Consider the following 21811-nt stretch of genomic DNA (forward strand, 5'->3'; position numbering starts at 1 on the left):
TGAGAAGTTACCCGTCAAAAAGAACTCTTTACAAGTTAAGTTACCGTGTGCAAAATGTAACTAAGTTAATAACGAAGTGCTTCAGCGTGAAATCTAACTCGCAGTTACTGAGTTACTTAAAAAAAAAGAACGAGTTACTTCCAAGTTACTTCGAACAAAAAATAGCATTACGCAGGTGCAGCGCGCGTGAGCTGTTGAGTTATACGTTGAGTTGCCTGCGGAGGAGTGCAACACGCTTAGATCATTTTCGGTTATGTCCAACAATAGACCTCTCCCTGTTTGTAAACAAATGACGTTATAGTGTTCGACAGCCCCACAAATTTCGTAGAACTGTACTATGGTCGAAGCTAGAGGTGAACAAGGTCGCGCCCGTAAGCCTCGGTTCTGCTTTTCTTTCAATGGGAGGCAGCGAACAAGTGCCCGTTCGTGAAACCCAGCCCTCTCCTTCCGATTTGTTTCGGTTTCAGTCTGTCTACCAATGTTTTTTTTTTTTAATTCCGTGTTAGCGCCGCGAAGCAACTGTGGCTATGAGCGGCGTATAGACGTGGACAGATGAAGAGAGGACAGCAGGAAGGAGTGGGGGACAGGGGGGTTAGTATGCGTCCTGGGCCGACTTCAAGGGGAACTGTGCCGACATTCGTCTAGAAAGTCTTCGGAAAACCCATGGAAAACCTCAGACAGCACAGCTGGTGACAGGATTCGAACCCGTGCCACCTCCCAGTCTCGGCGTGGAAAGCGATCACTCTAACCACTATGCCACGGGAGCTGGTGTCTACCAATGTCATGATGACGTTTCTCTGGTAGTGGTCTATTCGAACGGTTTGCATCTTACTCCCTGTGGGCGCACAATGGTTCAGCTTCATTTCAATGCGAGCGGTTCTTACTTCCTGGATAGAATACTGTCATTGATTGGATATCACGTTTTATGGCAAAAAATGCCATGAAGGAACCGGAGAGAAAGCAAGAAAATATGTGGACGTGAGTGAAAAGAGAGTTAAAAGTAACTTGGAACTTAACTGAAGTTACTTTGGCAAAGTTATCTGAAAAAGGAACGAGTTCCTCTGACATTTACAACGGCGCAGAAGTACCGAGTTAAGTTACAAGTTACCAAAAAAAGGAACTGAGTTACTTGTAACGAGTTACCTCGAACTCTGCTTCTAACCAACCTTTCCAAACGTGATTGTGCAATACGTGAAAAGTCAGGAGTAATGTGAAGTGTCTTTGAGAATGGTGTTCATTGCTTGTTTTTGCAAATATATGCGCAGGAATGACGCAAGCACAAGACGATATGAACTAATAGTCCCTCATCGTCTGAAATTAGCTGCATGACCCCGTCGACCCTGACTCTTGGAAACATGTTTGTCGGCCCGGGCCCAGCTGAGCCCGCGGGCCGTGTCGGGGTCCCGGCCCGTGCAGGACTCTAGTCTGTGTAAAAGGCGGGGGGTCTGAAAAATCACTGCCCCGGCTGCAAGATGTTTGCTTGGTGCTTTTAAAAACTTTGGCGTTAAGAAGATAGAGACCACAACAAGACGATAACTTCAGTTGCGGAATAATTTTATTATCCCTGCCTGGGTGACCACAATTCTATCCATCGGAACGTAGACGGGGATCGACAAGATATAATCCGAGAGACCCAGATGTATGTCTTTTGTGAAGACACTAGCGAAGGCCACGTCGAAGGCAACTGCGCAGTCACCGCCAGAGATATAGGATCAACTCGAGGAGGGCGAATGATTGTCCTGAGGTTTTCAGAAAGCATGCCCGCAAGTTGAACTGAATAGAAGTTACGTTTAGCCTGGCGAACAGCCCTAGTATAGATTCGTACTAGACTCATGAATCATTCTCGATACCTCAAGCAGGTAGAGCTGGATACTGTGCGTTTCGCCTGACGGAATAACCGTGTTTTTGAGCTTATTTGAGATTATTGAGCTTCCTGAGGTCCTGAGGTCAAACGTTCTTCATGACGACTCAAAACTGATGTGCTGATGCGCTGTTTTGAGTCCTCATGAAGAACTTTGCGAGTAAAACGAACGATGTCACAAGTGGCAATATATGGAATGTGCACTGTCGAATTTACGCATTTTCCGTAGACACCCCTCACAAAAAGACTGTTAGGGGCTTTGCCCGAATCACAATACGATGTATTCGCTATCCGAAGAAATGACATTTTGAGACGAACACAATGATGTAGGTTACTTTCGGGTATCACAACTGGGGGACGACTTGTGAGGTTCCCAAAACGTACCATATGTTACAAATGAGGCAACTTTGCGCTTTTTTATCTCCTCAGTGGCAAAGCTTAGGATCTTCAGAACTAAGGATGCAATGCTACCCACCTCAGACAATAAGTGAAAAAAGAAATCAAATGAATATGTCAAATAGTTATGAAGAGACGTGGCGTCAGACTGCGTTGGAAGCGCAATGATCGAAATGCAGAGATCTGGATGATAATCAATTAAAAAATAACTACCAATTATTTACAACTACTTTCAGCGCCAATATGCCTCCTAGGGACAAGGTCGACCGGAGCACCATGCCTGATCCGGCATGAAATCACCCCATATTCAACCTTTTTTTTTTTTTTTTCGTGAATAAACTTCGTGCAAACAGAGAAATCTTGGGATATGGACACACTGCTATCCTGCAATTTGGATTTCGCTTGTAAAACAGCGTCACGTGTCTTCAAGGAGACGAACTTCACTACAACTGCTCTGTAAAAAAATTCACCGTAAAAAAAAACGGGCAAATTCAAGGACAGTTGGCTGCCAAACATTGGTCGTCTTTTTCAAGGTGGCCTGGTATAAGATGTGCCCGTAAAAAATACTGCATTGGCCAGTAATTTTAACAGGCATACGCCGTGTAGCATTACTGTGCTGTGGTCGTTAAAAAAACTGCATTGGCCAGTAATTTTAACTGTCATGTGCCGTGTACCCTTATCGTGCTGTGCCCATCCCTGGAGCCCCTCTTTTTTTTCTACATATAGTCATAGCAATGAGAGCAGTTTAAGTAATGACCATGCATAACACATTTTGATGTTTGTCACATTGGGATTTATTTTCTATGTACATAGTGATGAAAATGCGCCAATCACCTCTAGCATCAAAACCCTGCAAGGAGAAAGTAAACTGTTACAGGAAGCAGGGCAATTGATATGCAGTTATACTCACCGTTTATTTTTCCAAATGCAGAACATTCGAAGGAACCATGTGCACCCATCAGTCAGCTCTGGCATCAAAACACTGCAAAGAGAAAGTAAACTGTTACAGGCAGCAGGGCAATTGGCATGCAGCTATACTCACCGTTTATTTTTCCAAATGAAGAACATTCGAAGGAACCGTGTGCACCCATCAGTCAGCTCTGGCATCAAAACATTCCAAAGAGAAAGTAAACTGTTACAGGGACCAGGGCAATTGACATGCAGCTATACTCACCGTTTATTTTTCCAAATTAAGAACATTCGAAGGAACCGTGTGCACCCATCAGTCAGCTCTGGCATCACAACATTCCAAAGAGAAAGTAAACTGTTACAGGGAGCAGAGCAATTGACATGCAGCTATACTCACCGTTTATTTTTCCAAATGAAGAACATTCGAAGGAACCGTGTGCACCCATCAGTCAGCTCTGGCATCAAAACATTCCAAAGAGAAAGCAAACTGTTGCAGGGACCAGGGCAATTGACATGCAGCTATACTCATCGTTTATTTTTCCAAATGAAGAACATTCGAAGGAACCGTGTGCACCCATCAATCAGCTCTGGCATCAAAACACTGCAAAGAGAAAGTAAACTGTTACAGGGACCAGGGCAATTGACATGCAGCTATACTCATCGTTTATTTTTCCAAATGAAGAACATTCGAAGGAACCGTGTGCACCCATCAGTCAGCTCTGGCATCAAAACATTCCAAAGAGAAAGTAAACTGTTACAGGGAGCAGGGCAATTGACATGCAGCTATACTCACCGTTTATTTTTCCAAATGAAGAACATTCGAAGGAACCGTGTGCTCCCATCAGTCAGCTCTGGCATCAAAACATTCCAAATAGAAAGTAAACTGTTACAGGGACCAGGACAATTGACATGCAGCTATACTCATCGTTTATTTTTCCAAATGAAGAACATTCGAAGGAACCGTGTGCACCCATCAGTCAGCTCTGGCATCAAAACATTCCAAAGAGAAAGTAAACTGTTACAGGGACCAGGGCAATTGACATGCAGCTATACTCACCGTTTTTTTTTTCCAAATGAAGAACATTCGAAGGAACCGTGTGCACCCATCAGTCAGCTCTGGCATCAAAACATTCCAAAGAGAAAGTAAAGTGTTACAGGGACAAGGGCAATTGACATGCAGCTATACTCATCGTTTATTTTTCCAAATGAAGAACATTCGAAGGAACCGTGTGCACCCATCAGTCAGCTCTGGCATCAAAACATTCCAAAGAGAAAGTAAACTGTTACAGGGAGAAGGGCAATTGACATGCAGCTATACTCACCGTTTATTTTTCCAAATGAAGAACATTCGAAGGAACCGTGTGCACCCATCAGTCAGCTCTGGCATCAAAACACTGCAAAGAGAAAGTAAACTGTTACAGGGACCAGGGCAATTGACATGCAGCTATACTCATCGTTTATTTTTCCAAATGAAGAACATTCGAAGGAACCGTGTGCACCCATCAGTCAGCTGTGGCATCAAAACATTCCAAAGAGAAAGTAAACTGTTACAGGGACCAGGGCAATTGACATGCAGCTATACTCACCGTTTATTTTTCCAAATGAAGAACATTCGAAGGAACCGTGTGCACCCATCAGTCAGCTCTGGCATCAAAACATTCCAAAGAGAAAGTAAACTGTTACAGGGAGCAGGGCAATTGACATGCAGCTATACTCACCGTTTATTTTTCCAAATGAAGAATATTCGAAGGAACCGTGTGCACCCATCAGTCAGCTCTGGCATCAAAACATTCCAAAGAGAAAGTAAACTGTTACAGGGACCAGGGCAATTGACATGCAGCTATACTCATCGTTTATTTTTCCAAATGAAGAACATTCGAAGGAACCGTGTGCACCCATCAGTCAGCTCTGGCATCAAAACATTACTTTCTCTTTGGAATGTTTTGATGCCAGAGCTGACTGATGGGTGCACACGGTTCCTTCGAATGTTCTTCATTTGGAAAAATAAACGATGAGTATAGCTGCATGTCAATTGCCCTCGTCCCTGTAACAGTTTACTTTCTCTTTGGAATGTTTCGATGCCACAGCTGACTGATGGGTGCACACGGTTCCTTCGAATGTTCTTCATTTGGAAAAATAAACGGTGAGTATAGCTGCATGTCAATTGCCCTGGTCCCTGTAACAGTTTACTTTCTCTTTGGAATGTTTTGATGCCAGAGCTGACTGATGGGTGCACACGGTTCCTTCGAATGTTCTTCATTTGGAAAAATAAACGATGAGTATAGCTGCATGTCAATTGCCCTGGTCCCTGTAACAGTTTACTTTCTCTTTGGAAACTGTTACAGGGACCAGGTATGATCCTTTCAAAGATTTTAGAGAATACCGATAGTACAGCTATAGGCCTGTGACTATTAGGCGACAGTTTGTCCCCTTTCTTAAAAACATGTATAATTTTGGGTATTTTAAGTGCGCTTAGGAACACTCCTGTAACAAAACCGGTATTAATTATATTAGCAAGGGGTCGTGACATTGAATGTTTTATCTTTTTCACTAGTTTTACAGGTATTTCATCATGGCCGGTTGAGTTTAAATTCTTTAAACTAGTGATGACGTTGATAACCTCTACTGGATACGTCGGAGTTAGAAACATTGATCGAGAGATACTACATTTTAGTTGTGGGTGATAATTTTTTGTGTGCATTATGTGTGACCTTATCTTGCATAATACTTACTGGAAGTAGGCAGAAGTGTTATGCCAGTGTGGATAAATGTCACCGTAGCCTTTCCTGTTGCGTGCTGAGAAGTATCACGCGTCTCTTTTAACTCAGCTGACACGGATAGTCGAAGACGAAGGACCCGCCATTGGATTGACGTTGAGAGACGGCTGTAACATCAGGGATGCCAGAGTCATTGAAAATCTCATTCGTCTTCTTAGGTGAGCTAAGTTGTGCTGTTAGTGTAGCGTGGCTATTCCAGAGGAGGGGCGTCACGACCATCTCTGTACAGCGATACCCACGTGAAAAATATTTGCAAGTGGAACCACTTGTAAGTTGTTTGTGAAACAAATACCCCTTTGGGAAACGCTAGGAGTGCGAGAATATCTAGAGCGTGTTGGTTGGGACTGAACATGATTGAGAACGTCCAGGGACAAGGACGACATAAAAGCTCTGTGAAGCCCTTGTCCCTGTGCGTTCTCAATCATGTTTAGTCCTTTGGAAACAACTTGAAAATATCAACTTGCATGCTATTCCAGTTGAGAAACCACTTGCATCCTGTCCCGAAACCCATTTGCAAATGGTTCCACCTGCGGAACCACTTGCAAGAAGGTCCACTTCAGTTTGTCCAGGGGGTGTACGAACCGGGAAAAACGATGAAACCCTCAATTCCAGCGCGAGTGGAAAACAGGAAGGGTACTATGACACAGTGACCAGAGCCGCTTGTGCGGATTGGCACAGTTCGTCTCCTATGCCACTGTGGCTTTTGGGAAAGCAGTTGCGAAGCATGAAACAACGGTATCAAAGGGCAAACAAAGGGCATCGTCCTAGGGGTGGCACGTGATCTTGCATGCATCGCTTCGGGCCCGCGAACGCGTTGTTGTGAGCCAGGTTAATCGGGTTCCAGTTCTGTGTGTGCATTGCATTTCGTTGACAATGGGTCGGAGAAGGAAGTATATGATAGAACTGACGTTCTGAGGCAGGAACAAGATAGAAAGGACAGGAAATCCTTTCTATGTTGTTCCAGCCTCAGAACATAATTTCTCTCATTTTTCATCTTTCATGGAAGTATACTTTGAATAATGAGTTGATGAGTCCATCCAACCGGATCCAACCCGTGTCAAACAACCCGTACAGTGTCATGTGCACGGACTGCAGGAACAAATTTTCCTTGAGCAACATGGGGGAACAGCAGTATCGACAGGTTTTCCCACCGATTTTACTCCAAGTGCCATCTGATTTAATCCAGGTGCCTTTCAGTTTAATTCGGATGCCATCTGAAATAATGCAGGCGGGATTCAGTTTGATCCGGGTGTCAACTGAATTAATCAATGGTGTTTGTAACCACTACAATGTGTATCCCCATGAGGGACATCCCCTCAGAATCTTCTAGAGGCAGGAAAAAAACTGCTGATGGGACTAAAGTTCTGCCCCATCTTACGTTGAGCATTCCCACGACGTCGACATATTGAGAGTGCAGGCGGGAGTATGACAAACGACCCAATTCATATTCTACATGCTTATACGAGCACGAAAAGGCGATACTCACATCGCAGGCCACAATTGATCCTGCCGTGTGATGCGGAAATCTTGTGACTGAGCTGCAGGATATTCCCCGTGGGCTGAAGATCGCGAAAGGAAATGGCGCATATAACAAACGACACGACTGGCTCTGTCATCTGCGAAGGAATATCGCATGACTGATCTGCTGGATACACCAGTGTTGGAGGAGCATCAAACGACGACGCACATGAAAGGCGACACCATTGGTCCTGTCGTCTGCTACGGAATATCTTGTGGCTCAGCTGCAGTATTTGGCTCATGTATTTCAGGGAATATCCTGCGGCTGAAGCACAAGATATCCCGTACCACACGACAGGATCAAAGGTGTCGTCTGCTATGTGCGTCATGCGTTTTCGTTTTCTAGTAATCACGGGTAATATCCTGGAGATCAGTAACAAGAGTGCCTCCTCTATACTACATGCCTCTCACCTCGAGCGCGGAGAGTGATCCATGCCCCCTCCCTTTAATGTGTATCGCTTCCGCTGCGTGGTGCTGCCATGTGACACTACAACTAGCACACGACACGTTCAGTCAAAGCAGCAGCTGCCTGAATTTGCAGCATGTATCCAGCCTCTTTTTGGAAACGTCAGCCGTGGCATGGCGAAGAGAAATTAGCCGAGGAAGTCTACAAACATGGACGCAGTTTGGTGTCTTGTTTTGTGTCGAATATTTTGTTCACATGCCGCAGAAGTACCCAAGCACAATAGCATGCGGCGCTGTACGCCTACAACAGAATGCCAGCGAAAAAAATAGTCGAGCGTGTAGTTTTATGAACTCCCAGCGGACTTGGCTCTCATAGAACATTTGTTGAAAGGAGGAACTGGCAGCAGAGATCCACCTCCAACGACTCAGCCATCTGCATGCAGTCTTCAGCCTGGCAAGGGCAGTTGAACCGGCAGTAGAGGCGCATGTTGAAGCACAGTGCAGTGCCAATAATATTTCGTCGTTACCCTTCGTAAGTAAGACCCGCGGAGCAACAAGTAATAACACAACAAGAGCAAGCATTAATGCTTGAACGTGAAGGTTTTGAGTGGTTTGCTTACGTCTATGCTGTCATACGCACCTGTGATGGTACGTGTCACCGTGGAACCAACTGTACAAAAGGCCAAGCAAAGCAGTTCTTGCTTGTAGTGAATGGTATAGCGCTGAGATAGTGATAGGGAACGCCGTGAGGTCCTCCGGCATGCAAAGTGGAGAGCGAATCTCCATTTGACACTTCGGTCTAAAGGAAAAATGGCGTGAGAGAAAACACACCCCGAAAACACTGAACGCAAGGCTGCGGTGCACCGTGAACGCATACACAACAACAACAATAATAGTAACAACAACAATAATAATAAACAAAAGCTCAAAGAAGAATGCCACATGAGCAGCTTTCTTGAATCGTGGCTAAATCGAGCGGGTGATCAGGCAGTTTGCGTTTTGACCGCATCCGCAGTTCTTTTTCTTACGATTCCCATATGGCTGTGAATGACCCACTTTATGTGTGCGTGCGTGCGTGCGTGTGTGTGTGTTTGTGCGTGTGCCTGTGCATCGTCCTGCACAGCTCCGGGAAGCATATAGAAACTGCACTTCTTCTGTGCCACTCTTTCGAATGTGTATCAGCTTCATGCCAGTATCAGCCAAATTCATGTGTGCTGGTTCCTCCCCAGGAAGCTGGTGCCTCCTCATGGGTTGGGTCTATACATTCGCTACTTGCTACATTGTGCTCAAGCGGCTTCAAAATAACTGGGGATCCTGGACTCCCTTACAGTTAGGCTCACAATAAATATCCATTGAGTGGAAGCAGTATGTAATGTACCGAAACACCTCTCATCCCGCTAGGATTTACAAGGAGACTGTAGCGGGCGGTAGGTTCAGAAGCTGGCGCTTTCCCCCTGTGTTCACATCGGAAAACACGCGGCACACGCAGAGTTATGGGAGCGCGCTCGGTGTGACAGGCATCTAGTATAGAACAGCATTGGTCACAATATATTCATTCGCAGACGACAGGACCAACGGCATCGTCTGCTATGTGCATGATGCATTTTCGCGCTCTGCGTGGGGAATATCCTGCAGGTCAGTCACAAGATATTCCAAAGCAGACGACATTGTGGCGGCCCGTGGTCGACGATGAAGACGTGTGTGTGTGCTGGTGCGCGCCACTGCGCCTGCCAGTCAGTTCTACAGTCACCGTCCTAGTGTGAGGCCTACGTCCATCTGCTCGCTGCGACATTCCATCATCGCCGGTCAGGACTCATGTAGAGGAACACCACCTCCCCTACATTTGGTGACCCAACAGTGGAGTCAAGGACGCTCCGCGACGACAGACAGGCAAGCAATAATGCCGCTGGTGCTCTTTCACAACCCACGCAACCTTCCTCGCCCTCGACCTCCATGAACCACGTCACCATTCGCCTACCGCCATTCTGGCAAAGGAACCCGAACATATGGTTCATTCAGGCAGAGACCCAATTTCAGCTAGCCGGTGTATCATCCCAGCTCACGATGTACCATCACATAGCCCCGCCCTACCACCCGACGTCCCAATGGATGTTGCTGACGCGCTTCAAGCACCGCCCCCCTAGGAGCCGCACACCGGACTCAAGTTCACGATAATCGATCGCGCCACTAAGACTGAACGTAAGCGGCTGCAGCAGTTGTTGACTACCGAAGAGCTTGGTGATCGCCGTCCAACTGGCGACGTCGGACGGACCTACGTGACGATCGAAAAGGGGTGTGCGTTCAGCTACTCAGATTATAGTTACGAACTTCGGCGCTCCTGCTGCGGTGCCGCCGTTTCTTGACCGACCTGGACTCAATGGAGTCGCATGTTCGAAAATTATATACTTGCCATCGATGCCGTATCCTATACCCCAGAACGACTGAAAGATGGAGTACTTCACTCTTTGGAAACAGAAGGTCAACGGATACTCCATATGCTGACAGCTGCTGACGTACCTACCACACAAACGAACGAAGGAGCATCGTCCACAGGCATGACCAATGTTTATGTGCAAGGTTTAGCTACGCTTGAAAAGAGGTGTGCCGAAAATTTCAACGTGGTAGTGGAACGTCGTAAGTTCCGACAACGGGTACAGTTCCCGATGAAACCGTCGAGGACTACGTTACAGCTCTTCGAGGACTCGCCATTACTTGTGATTACGGGCCCATGCTTGACGAAACCCTGCGTGACCAACTTGTCGATAAAGCTGCATTGCCGCAGGTACGGGAACTACTACTACTACTACTACTACTATTAGAGGGCTCAGCACTTACTCTGGACAGAGCGGTTCTGCTAGCGGGTCATGTAGAACAGAGTCGGAGAGCAGCTCAACAGCAGCTTCATGAGAAAACCGCAACAGTTGAGCTCAAACAAGCCCCGGGACAAGCTGAAAACAAAGAAATCAGATGCCTGCTATTGCTCTGGCTCAACGCGCCATTTGACTAACTCGCCAAACTGTATAGCACGGGATAAGGATTGCTTTAAATGCAAGAAAGAAGGTCACCATATGCAAAGGTTCAAGCAAACAGCACCATGGTACTACACGTGAAGTGGTAACATATACCTCAGAGGACGATATCAGTTCTCCGAATACTGCAAGTGCTATGCTTCTCGAGGTGCATACAACCAAGGAAAAGGCCGTTTCAGTGGAAGCTGCAGGCAAGAACGCCAAGTTCTTAATTGATACAGGATCGTCTGTTTCCATACTGCGGTGGGACGTCTACCATTCTACCTTCTCGAGAGATTTTTCACTTGGACCAGGTTCTATTGAGCTTCATGATTATTCAAGAAAGCAGATACCAGTCAGAGGATGCGTTGTCATCTCTGTTGAGTACAAGACGCAGAGCCTTTCACTTCTATTTTACGTAGTGCTGCAAGGTACTACAGTGTTAGGACTTGGTGCAGTCGCATCACTGAATTTGCACACTGACGGAGCACAAATGCCACGCCTAGAAACAACGGTCACGACGTCTGATTGCGAGCGCATTGCGAAGTGAGAATTTCCGCAGCTGTTTGCTCCAGAACTGGGCGTTGCTAAAGGTTGCACACACAAAGCGAAACTCAGACCAGAAGTGGAGCCCACTATAGCTGAACTTTGAAGACTACCGCTTGAAGTAAGGGGCGATGTCTCCGAGAAACTGAAGAAGCTCCTGGACATGGATATAATAGAACCCGTTGATGCGTCCCCATGGGTATCGCCGATTGTCGTCGCTAAGAAAAAGGACGGCCGTATTCAACTTTGTGTGGACCTACGAGCACCGAACAGAGCCGTCATACCTGATCGCTATCCTCTACCACACATAGAGGAACTTGTTAACAGACTCGCCGGTGCCAAAGTCTTCTCCAAACTAGATCTAACTGCGGTATAACCACCACCAGCTACCGCTAGCAGAAGAAAGCCGTGATATCACTGCTTTTGTCACGCACGATGGATTGTTCCGTTACAAACGGGTATGTTTTGGCCTGGCGTCAGCGCCCTCTGCGTTCCAGAATCTCCTCGCAAATGTGCCCAAAGACTATAGTCGAGTACTATACGCTACCTTGATAACATCATCGTTCATTGGTAAAGTGAAGAGGAGCATGCGAGGATTTTACGCCAAGTTTTGAGACCTCTTTCGGACGCGGGTCTACGGCTAAACGAGAAATGCATGTTCGGCGTCAGGAAACTCACCTTTGTGGGTCATACGGTAGCGGAAGCAAAAGTCATGCCGCTATAAGTAAACGTAAAGTCCATACTAGAAGCTCCAGCACCCACTGACTTTCGCACATTGAGGTCATTCCTGCGTATGACTGGACATTATACAAAATTTATAAAGAATTATGCGGACGAAGTAGAACCGCTACGTCACTTGCTCCGAGGCGAAAAAGACTTTCAGTGGAGCACAAACGCTCAGGCATGCTTTGAGAGGCTCAAATGTCTCGTGTCCACATGCTCAGCGTTGATCATGTTCGACCCGACGCTACCAGTTACTGTAACGACTGATGCGTCGGGCCTACGGCCTCATGGGAAGGTAACTGTTTGGGAAAGGGAAAGGTAAGTAAATGGGAAGGTAAGTACTCCGCTGGAGAACGGGAGGCTCTGCCATGCAATGCAATAGAGCACTGGCACGTGTACCTCTGGGGTTGCCCCTTTAGTCTGGAAACAAATAATCAGGCGTTGCGCGCTCTATTGGGCACCCAAGGAGCCGGATATCGACCACTTAGAATTTCTCGGTAGTTAACGCGACTGCTTAATTACAATTTCGTCGTCGTGTACAAGAAAAGAACAGATAACCAGGTTGCAGATGCAGTTTAACGGCTACCCGTAAGAACACAGTAGCCAACGAAACGGACCCTCTCAGACAAGGTAGCACTGTTTTTCAACTTTCGAGCGGAACTGTCGCAAGTCAATGTAGTTTTGCTACGTGGAAAAAGGATTGTTGTCCTTTCCGTGCTGATCTCGAAGGTAATTGCCCTGGCACATGAGGCGCATGCCGGCATGGTGCGTACCAAGCAACGTCTTAGTCAGCTGTACTGGTGGCCTGCAATTGACAGCAGCGTCGAGGCTGCCATTCGCGAATGTGTCCTCAGAATGTGTGTCGTGTGTCAAACGGCTGACAAGTCTGCAAAAACAGTATCAGCCCCACTTACTCCGGTACCGCTCCCAAACGCCCCGTGGGAAAAGCTCGGAATGGACATGGACGGAACGGAATGAACCCTTACGAGGAAGCACCACACGACTGTTCGTACATGATTACACTGATAGATTACTACAGTCGGTGGCCTGAAGTTTGCTTTTCAAGTGCGGTCACCAGCACGACCATCATAAAGTTACAGGTTTTCAGCCGGGAAGGCTAACCCTCCCAAATGATTAAGGACAACGGACGTCAGTTCGTGTCACAAGAATTCGGAAGTTTCCTTCAAGCTTGTGGAATTCGGCACACTTCCCTCTGTGTACGACCCGCAAGGTAACGGGATGGTCGAGCTGTTCAACAAAGTGTTGAAGCATCTTATACAAATACCACGCGTGGAGCAACGTCCAATCAAGGAAGCTGTTTTAGAGTACTTACTGTCCCGAGCCACACCTCATGGATCGACTGGGCTAGCACCGGCTTTTTTGCCTCATCGAAGGAACATTCGCACAAAACTCGACATGGTTGGTTTTCTAACAACAAGGTTTTTCGAAGATATAGCTCATGAGATGGAACAGCTACGTCGTAACGTCGAGGAAAAGCAGAAGGGCACAAAAACATACGTTGACAGCAAAAGAGGGGCGCAGCCGAGGGTTTTCAAACTAGGAGATTTAGTACGTGTGAAACTACCTCGTCATCAGCGGTATGGTCGATTTTAGTTTTCTGAGCCCAAGAAGATCATCGAGAAGAGAGGACCGAACTCCTTCCTGTTGGACAATAACAAAATTTGGAACGCAAGCAGGTTTTCCAAAGTACATAAGGACGTGGCACCAAAGTTACTGCAATCAAGGAGTCCCGAAACAGAATCGACGCCTGTCACCTTGCACTGGGAGCCGGAGAGCTCCACCAGAGAAGACCTCGTCGTCCATGCTGGGGCACTGGTACGCCAGGCAAATCCTCCTGGGCCACCAAGACAAAACAACGAAGACTGCGCACCTCATCTTCGTACAAGTACCAGAAGACGCGCACTTCTAACTCGTTTAAAGGACTATAGTCGCTGATTCGTTAAGATTTTACTGTTTTTCTTAGTATGTGGATTTTTTTCCGCGTGGGGGAAATGTGGTGTCGACATTATGGCGCATGTGTAAAGGACGAGTGCCCATCGTCGTCAATAAAGTGTTCTGGAACTGGCTGTGGTCCGGGCAAGAGACGACAAATTGCTGCGGTCCATGGAAGCTTTGCTTGGTGACCGTGCATCAACGATTGACATCAACGTGCTCAGGGAACTATTCCTCCAGAGACTTCCACAGCAGGCCCAGATGACCCTTGCCCCTGCATCCAGCCACTCCTCAAGGATCTAGCGCAGCAAGCGGAATGGGTAATGGAAGTAGTTGGCTCAGGCAGGCCCTCCTTTTCTGACGCGTCCCCACCCTCAGGACTCCCCCTCAGTCCGGGTCTGCATCGAGCTGCGTTCTTTCGACGTCTAACCACCTCCAGTCAAAACCAGTCCAGTGACCCAGTCAAAAGCAGAAATTATTTGGTGCATGAATGTTTTAGCGAAGCGCACCTCCTTTCGTTTTACCCTGGTTCATTCTCTGCTATTTCCATCGTGTAAAAATGTTGGAAACATGAAATTGGGCTACACAACTTGCATTGGAATGGCTCCATACCTCAGATACCTAAGATCACGTTCCCTTGGCCATATGTTTGCCTTGCATCGATCTGCACGAACACACAGAACGTCATTCGCAAATGATAATTAAGACACCAGGACCGAAGATAGTTATTCATACTTTTATTTGCTTTTCTCGAACCTTGGGAAACAAATGGTTATTTCACAATATCGTTGCGTTCTAGATGACATTTAGTTGACTAAGTACCAGAAGCAAGGACAGTAAGAAACCTACCTACACCGCACTTGGCAACATCGCGCTAGGAACGAGGGTAGTTCTTGTGTTACGCCTTCCTTCCTTATTTTCCACAGTTCCTGACAAATTGGTGGTGAAATAGGAGTGCAACTTCCTTCTGTCTTACATTTCTTACAACAGTTCATCTTGGTTAAAGTATTTAAGGTTAATTAAATGGACTTATAGATTATTAAAATTAAATTAATTGAAAGCGTCGAACCGGAAGTCAAGTATAGACCTGAAGTGGAGAACCGCAAGTTCAGTTGGACCGGAAGTGGATACCGGAAGTCGGGTTTAGAGCGGAAGTGGACAACTGGAAGTTGGTTTTTGAACGACAGTGGATACCCGGAAGTCGATTATTTATCGGAAAAGGCGTTTAATGCTAACGCATCTCTCTCGCATTTACTGCTAAATCGGCGCCGAATTTTTCAAACTACTTTGCTGTTCAAGTGGTCCCACTGTATCCCAATTCGGATATTCACTGGATTTCTTTCACATGGGTACTACGGATCTAACGGATCTAAAATATCTAACGGATCTAACGGGTTCCAAGTAGTTCCAAGAGCTTAAGAAGCACAAGTGAAAATGAAATAGTAGCTACTAAAGGGCAATAATATGTAACTTTTGTTACAAGTGTTCAGTTTTTCGAGCACCTTTCATGCGGTACATCTCTTGATTTTGCTAAGCCTTCATACCCTGCCTTCTTTTCTATAAAACAGGCACGTACGCCCCTCCTTCATCGTTTATGGCACCTCACTGGTACCGACTCGCAGCAAGAGCTGCACGGTGAGGGCACCGTCACCATGGGAAGGGCCAGCACCCTCTTTTGTAAGTCCCGCCTCTCACTATGTGATCCGTACATGGAGTAGACAGGCTCTAGTCGTCCGCCATGGGTTGTGAACAAACCACTCACGTCGTTCCGCAAAGTTGGAATGCCATTGGAATGTTGCTGTTGGTTTCCGCCGGCTCACGGCCAACAATGCGCAAACATGGCTGTTCGTGTTTCTGCGGGTCTGCAATTGTTATTGACATTAATCATCAATCGGTCGTTGCATTAAGACTTCAAATTTATTAATCGCGCCGGTGAGGCGCACTCGTGATTCGGATCAAGCAACCACTGTAACGCGCGCTTGCAAATCCGTTCGTCTCTCATTTTTATGCGCCCGGAAAGTGTCCACAGCAGTGTTGAGGATTTGAAATCTCGGATGTGATTTAAATGTGGGTTTGAATCAACAAGACACTGGTAGATCTGCTTTGATTGTCGGTAGCATTATAAACAGGATTTCGATTAAATCACATTTTCGGTTAGGGATTCGGATTTGGATTCAATCACGTTTTTTAGATTATTATTTTGATAGGGATTTGCATCATTTCCTATAAGATTCAGCCAATGTACATGAACGATGCGGACGTTATCACGACCATGGCCGATTGCTCCGTCTCTGGCTGCATTGCTATACTGCTGTAATGCTGGAAGGAAATCTAATCTGCAAATATGCTACTGAGAACCCCTCGGCGACTCATCATAGGATCAAAGAATGTTCCTCGGTGGCAACGACGGCAACGACAAATACTGCAACGACGCTTACATCAATTTACGGCATATACTTCATGCGCATCCTTCCTACTTCCCACCAATTTTTGCAGTGCTTGATCATTATGCTGCTCTCTCGTCTCTTTATTTCAGATATTCGTTCATAGGAGGGAGTAATAAGCACAACATTCGTCATGCTATCTAGTTCCCATGCTTTTTTTTTTTCTGTAGTTTATTTTCACGTTCTGTTAGTTCCTTTTTCTGATTTGTGATGAATTTGAAAATCTCGATTTCAAACCTGACGGAATTTACTCGAATAAATTTAAATCCGGACTTGATTTGAGCACCTTGTGCAAACAGCGGATTTGATTTAAATGCGATATGTTCCCTCAAATCCCCAACACCGGTCTATAGGTGCCAAATCAGAATATAGCCAAAATCCATTTCAGTGGACACAGGCAGTTGTGCCCTACACCACCATTCTATCTCCTGAAAGCTCCGCATGGGTACAAGCTGGATGTCATGAATAGTAAATGGAGTGTTTCATGCATTGCGCTTTATATTGCAGAAAACGGCGTTCGAGCTGATCGACGCGACACCATCGACCATCAGGGCGATCAAGTTATTGACGCTGACCCCAGCTCTCATTTCTTACAATTTAGCACACGGCGGTGACAGCATAGGGTCAAAATGCAAGAAGATGAGTTTCCACGGATACAACCAAGTAAGTAAAGTACCCAACACACCAGATGTATAGCCTGGACAAGCGGGACCACGTAGGCAGTTATACAGTGAGAACGTAGCTTACATTTAACATCAACCCTGCACGTTCTGGTACGATCTATGTCGCTCACTGTGGCCACTATGCTGCATGTTGAGGCAACGGACTACCCTATGCTTAGGAAATCATCAGGAACATTTCATGTGGAGACCATCTCTGTATACTCATCGCGACGTGCTCATGAGTGTGCCCTCCACGGTCTTTCGTACACGCATAGCATGCTCTTAGCCAACCACCTTCCCGAGTGACATCGTTCTGCCTCCTGATTGCTTAGTAACCGGAGGCGTGTACCCTGCACTTTTGATAATTATTTTGTATAATGGTTCGCTACCGTATTGTTAGACCACTGTATCATCGAGATACATGCGACCTCTATCGGCAAGCCACCAAGAACGTGCTACCACATGTTACACAACCATTTTGCATTTGCGTTACGACGTTCTTGGGAAGCACTGGACGGAAGCTCACGAGAGACATTATGCACTGCTGATTTATACTCAATTTTAGAATGATCATTTACGTTTTCTTAACGCGAATATTTTATACCTCTCGTTTGAAATCGTGTAAATATGCTCCAAGTACATTGCGGCACCGTTGTCTTCAGTTATCTCTTTGTAGTTTATCTCATCTCAAATCTCCAGATGTTGCAAGAACACTTATCTTTGCAAACATATGCAACCTATGGTGTTTCTTTAAATACAATATTTCCTAGGGCAACCTGGTTTTCCTGGTGGTATTTGCCTCTGGTATTTCCTGGGACAACCTGGGAATATATATCAGAGCTACTGACAGGCGATTCCAGACAACTGTGTCGCAAGCAGTACATCACCTCCTATGTGTGCCTTCGCAAGACGATCAGTGTACAGCCAACAGTTTGAAGCATATGGGTGTACTGCGTCCGGATTCAGAGGCTTCATGCGCTCGCCTAAGCCAATCACTGACGGAATTAATTTGTAAGACAGTGGCGGTGCTCAAAGTGGACTAAGACAGAATGGCGTAGATGCTGCAATTCGTTGGATACACTGCTTGATAGGCAAGACTGAGCGACGGGCAAAGACACCTAATCAAGACATAACGCGACTCCTCAAAACCAGAAAACACGTGTAATTGAAAACACGTAGGGGGGGGGGGGGGGGCTATTATGTCACACACGTAGACTAGACACGCAGACTAGATTATACCATTTCCAAAAAGGACCGTGCGAAACCGTCCAGTCATAGCCCAAGTAACAGATTATAGTCAAAAAAGCCCATAAAACACTCAAATAGCAATAGGTCATGGCATTAGACAATTTGCAGCAAGAGGAGCCCGAACTGATCTGGTGATAGTCTATAATGCAGGTTACAGTCATGAAAAGCTCATAGAATCCCCAAATAGTCATAAGTCATGACAGTATTCAATTTCCAACAGTCCGAAATAGTTCACTCATAGTACAGAATGCAGATTTTAGTCACGAAAAGCTCATGAAATCCCACATAGTCATAGATCATGGTACTCTGTAATGAGGTTACTATGAAATAGTTCAGTTATAGTCTATAATGTAGGCTATAGTCATGAAAAGCTCATCAAGCCCCGCATAGTCACAATTCATGCCGTTACACCATTTCCGACATGGGAGTCAGAAAAAAGTCCTGTCATGCCCTATAATCTAGGTTATTGTCATGAATAGCTCACAAAGTCTTGCATAGTCATAATTCATGTCATTACCATTTCTGACAAGGATAGTCCGAAATGGTCCAGTCATAGTCTATAATGTAGCTTATACTCATTAAAAGCTCATCACATCCTGCATTGTCATAATTCATGTCATTACACCATTCCCGACATGGGTAGTCTCAAATAGTCCAGTTATACTCTATAATGTAGGTTATAGTCATGAAAAGCTCTCATGCAGTGGACTGCATTTCGCCAGGTACAAAAACAGGAGCATTGGAGTTACAAATATATTTACAATCGAATGGCACACGTGAACATACGAAAAGGGAGAGGGTAAAGCAGATAAATTACCAGAGGGATGACAAATACCACGTGGCTGGGAAAGGCTGGTCGCAAACCCGCGGGCACAGTAGAGGGAATAATGGAAAGAATGCAGAAACCGGACATGATTCAAAGAAAAAGACGCGGAACCTGTTGAAACTGGCGGCAAAGGTGGCACATCATAAGCAGCAGCGAGAAGCGGCATATTATAAGTGGCAAATGGATTGGGGTCGAACCCGATTGGGGGGGGAAGGAAAGCTAAGCCAGGAGGAAAAGAGCGAAAGTGAGCTCCAGAGAACAATATGTCTAGAAAGTGTATGTTTGGAAGGGAACACAGTGTTTGGGTGAAGCGGCTATATACGTTAATGGCTAATCAATTGATGCACGGTACCCGGGCTGATATTGAGTCCATGAGGTTGGAGTGATTTAAATTTTGAGATAAAGAAGGACTCCCTGTTTTTGCGTTTGATGTTCGTGTTACAACCCGACTCAATTATAATAATTTTCAAATTGGTATCTATACTATGACCCGGCAAGTTGAAATGTATTGAAATGGGGGATTGACGTTTTTTTGAATATCAAATTTATGGCCATAAAAGGGTAGCAACCTGATTGCTGAGAAGTTAAGCGGGAAGACGTGAGTACGCTACGTAGGTTATTGTACCGGCGGAATGCAAATAGTGGGGGAGCCTGAAATATTTCTTTCAGTTTGTCATCACCATGTAGGATGTTAAGGTGCCGCTTGAGAATGGATTTGGTGTTGGAAAGTGCTTTATGATAGGTGGTGGAGAAGACAAGATTCTCTTTCTCTTTTTTTGGCCTAAGGGAAAGTAGGGAAGCTCTACGCAGGAAGAAGATTTAATGAAATATTCGTGAAGAAGATCAGGGATGTAGTTTCGTTTTTGGAAATCGGACGTCATTTCTTGGGCATGTTTAACAAAATCATTGTCCTCTGAGCAAATTCTTTTTAGGCGTAGGAACTGGCTATAAGGTATGCTTCTTTTTTGTGTATTAGGGTGATGACTATCAAAATGAAGGTATTGACGTCTCTCAGTCGGTTTTTTGTATAGTTCTGTGACGAGCCTACCAGATTTAAAGTGACAGTCGCATCCGGAAACGGGTCTATCAAATTAATACCATAATGTTCGGTATCGTTCATTGGTCTATTTGGCCAATTTTCATGGCTGCGACCTGCGTAGATATTAAATAAACGAATTTTAAAGATCAGAGCCGCCTGCGCAGCCGCGGAGGCTCCAGCGGGACCGACATCAACGTGACGTATTTATCTAAGCGAACCAGTGGGCTGCGCTGGCAGGGAGCAGTCGACCGTGTTGTTCTTGTCTCCAAGTTCGTCTGCTCTGCTTTCGACACTTGTGAATACTGGGAAATTCGCTGACATTTCTTTCACGTCTGGAAGCTCCGAAATGATCATGTCAGGCGGTGCACGTTGATACGATCCTGGTTATATGAAGACGCCCACAGCTAACCCAGAGGTGTTTCACGAGCCGAGAGACCGCGAGACGAAGCGAAAGTGGGAAGATGCAATTTTCTGTGCAAACCCTGACCTACGAGAAAAACTACGCGTCTATTCTTCACATTTTTCGGACGACGTCTACAGGTCCACTGACATTAAACGAACGCGCGTAGGGATTCCACTAAAAAAGAAAGCGTTTGAGTTGACGCCGTGCCGATATCCACTGAACAAAGGCAACTACTTAGCATGCCATTGCCCGAGGTAAGTGACATTTCTTTCGCAGCCTCAATGGGCTATAATGATTTGAAGATATGGTGCTACGACGACGCTTTCACGGAGTGTGTGCCAGCTAGGATGTACTGCCCGTCGTAAAACAATAAAATGAGCAGGGTCTCAGCCACAAACCATGCGAGAAAGATATATAGCTGTTCCAACCTGCGCACTCAATAGTACTCCATGACACTTTTGCAGTTAAGATTTGCGTGAAACGTAAAATGCTGTATGTGCGCACTTGGAACACACCCACTGGTTCAAATCGGTGCAGAATAAGTTGATTAATTTCAGCTAGGGGCATTTGATCTTATTTATCGAATAAAATCAGTTGATCAGATTAGAGGTAACATTTTCCCACAATAAAAAGTGCTTCAAATTGAATGGGGTTCCATCTATGGTTCAGAGCATAAATAGTACTACCTTATTAGCATGAAATAATATTATTCTTGTTCAGAGCAATATTGGATTATCACTGCCTAAAACAGTAGACTGCATAAGGCAACATCTGCGCTGTAGAATGTGACTCATCCAAATAGTATCACAGTGTCATTTTATCATGAATTGATGCCACATTACGATACAGTTACACTTTTCAGAAACCCACAATGTTTGCAGCCTTCCCTTGCAGGTACTCAGACCCACTTCCTGATGCCAAGTAGGGCAAGCCTCCCACCTTCTAGCACCCCCCAACATAGTGTCAGTCGTTCTTGGGGTATGCAGAGACGAGCACAGCTAAAAGTGTGCAGCTGGCATCCTTTCGCGATATCAGCTGTTCCACACCAGCACCTCGAAATCCTGATATAACAGCTGCGTGAACGTGGTATGGT

General features: G+C 45.7%; 1 protein-coding gene across 1 annotated transcript in view; it reads left to right on the forward strand.

Moving 5' to 3' along the window:
- Positions 1 to 21811, forward strand: part of LOC135375397 (uncharacterized) — a 504420-nt gene that overhangs the window by 464379 nt on the left and 18230 nt on the right. The window contains exons 16-18 of the mRNA XM_064608122.1: positions 5995 to 6101; positions 15665 to 15773; positions 17048 to 17203. Coding sequence (XP_064464192.1) covers positions 5995 to 6101; positions 15665 to 15773; positions 17048 to 17203 — 372 coding nt within the window. The remainder of the gene's footprint in view (positions 1 to 5994; positions 6102 to 15664; positions 15774 to 17047; positions 17204 to 21811) is intronic.

Source organism: Ornithodoros turicata, chromosome 1 (assembly GCF_037126465.1).
Source record: "Ornithodoros turicata isolate Travis chromosome 1, ASM3712646v1, whole genome shotgun sequence".
In the NCBI taxonomy this organism is placed as follows: Eukaryota; Metazoa; Arthropoda; class Arachnida; order Ixodida; family Argasidae; genus Ornithodoros; species Ornithodoros turicata.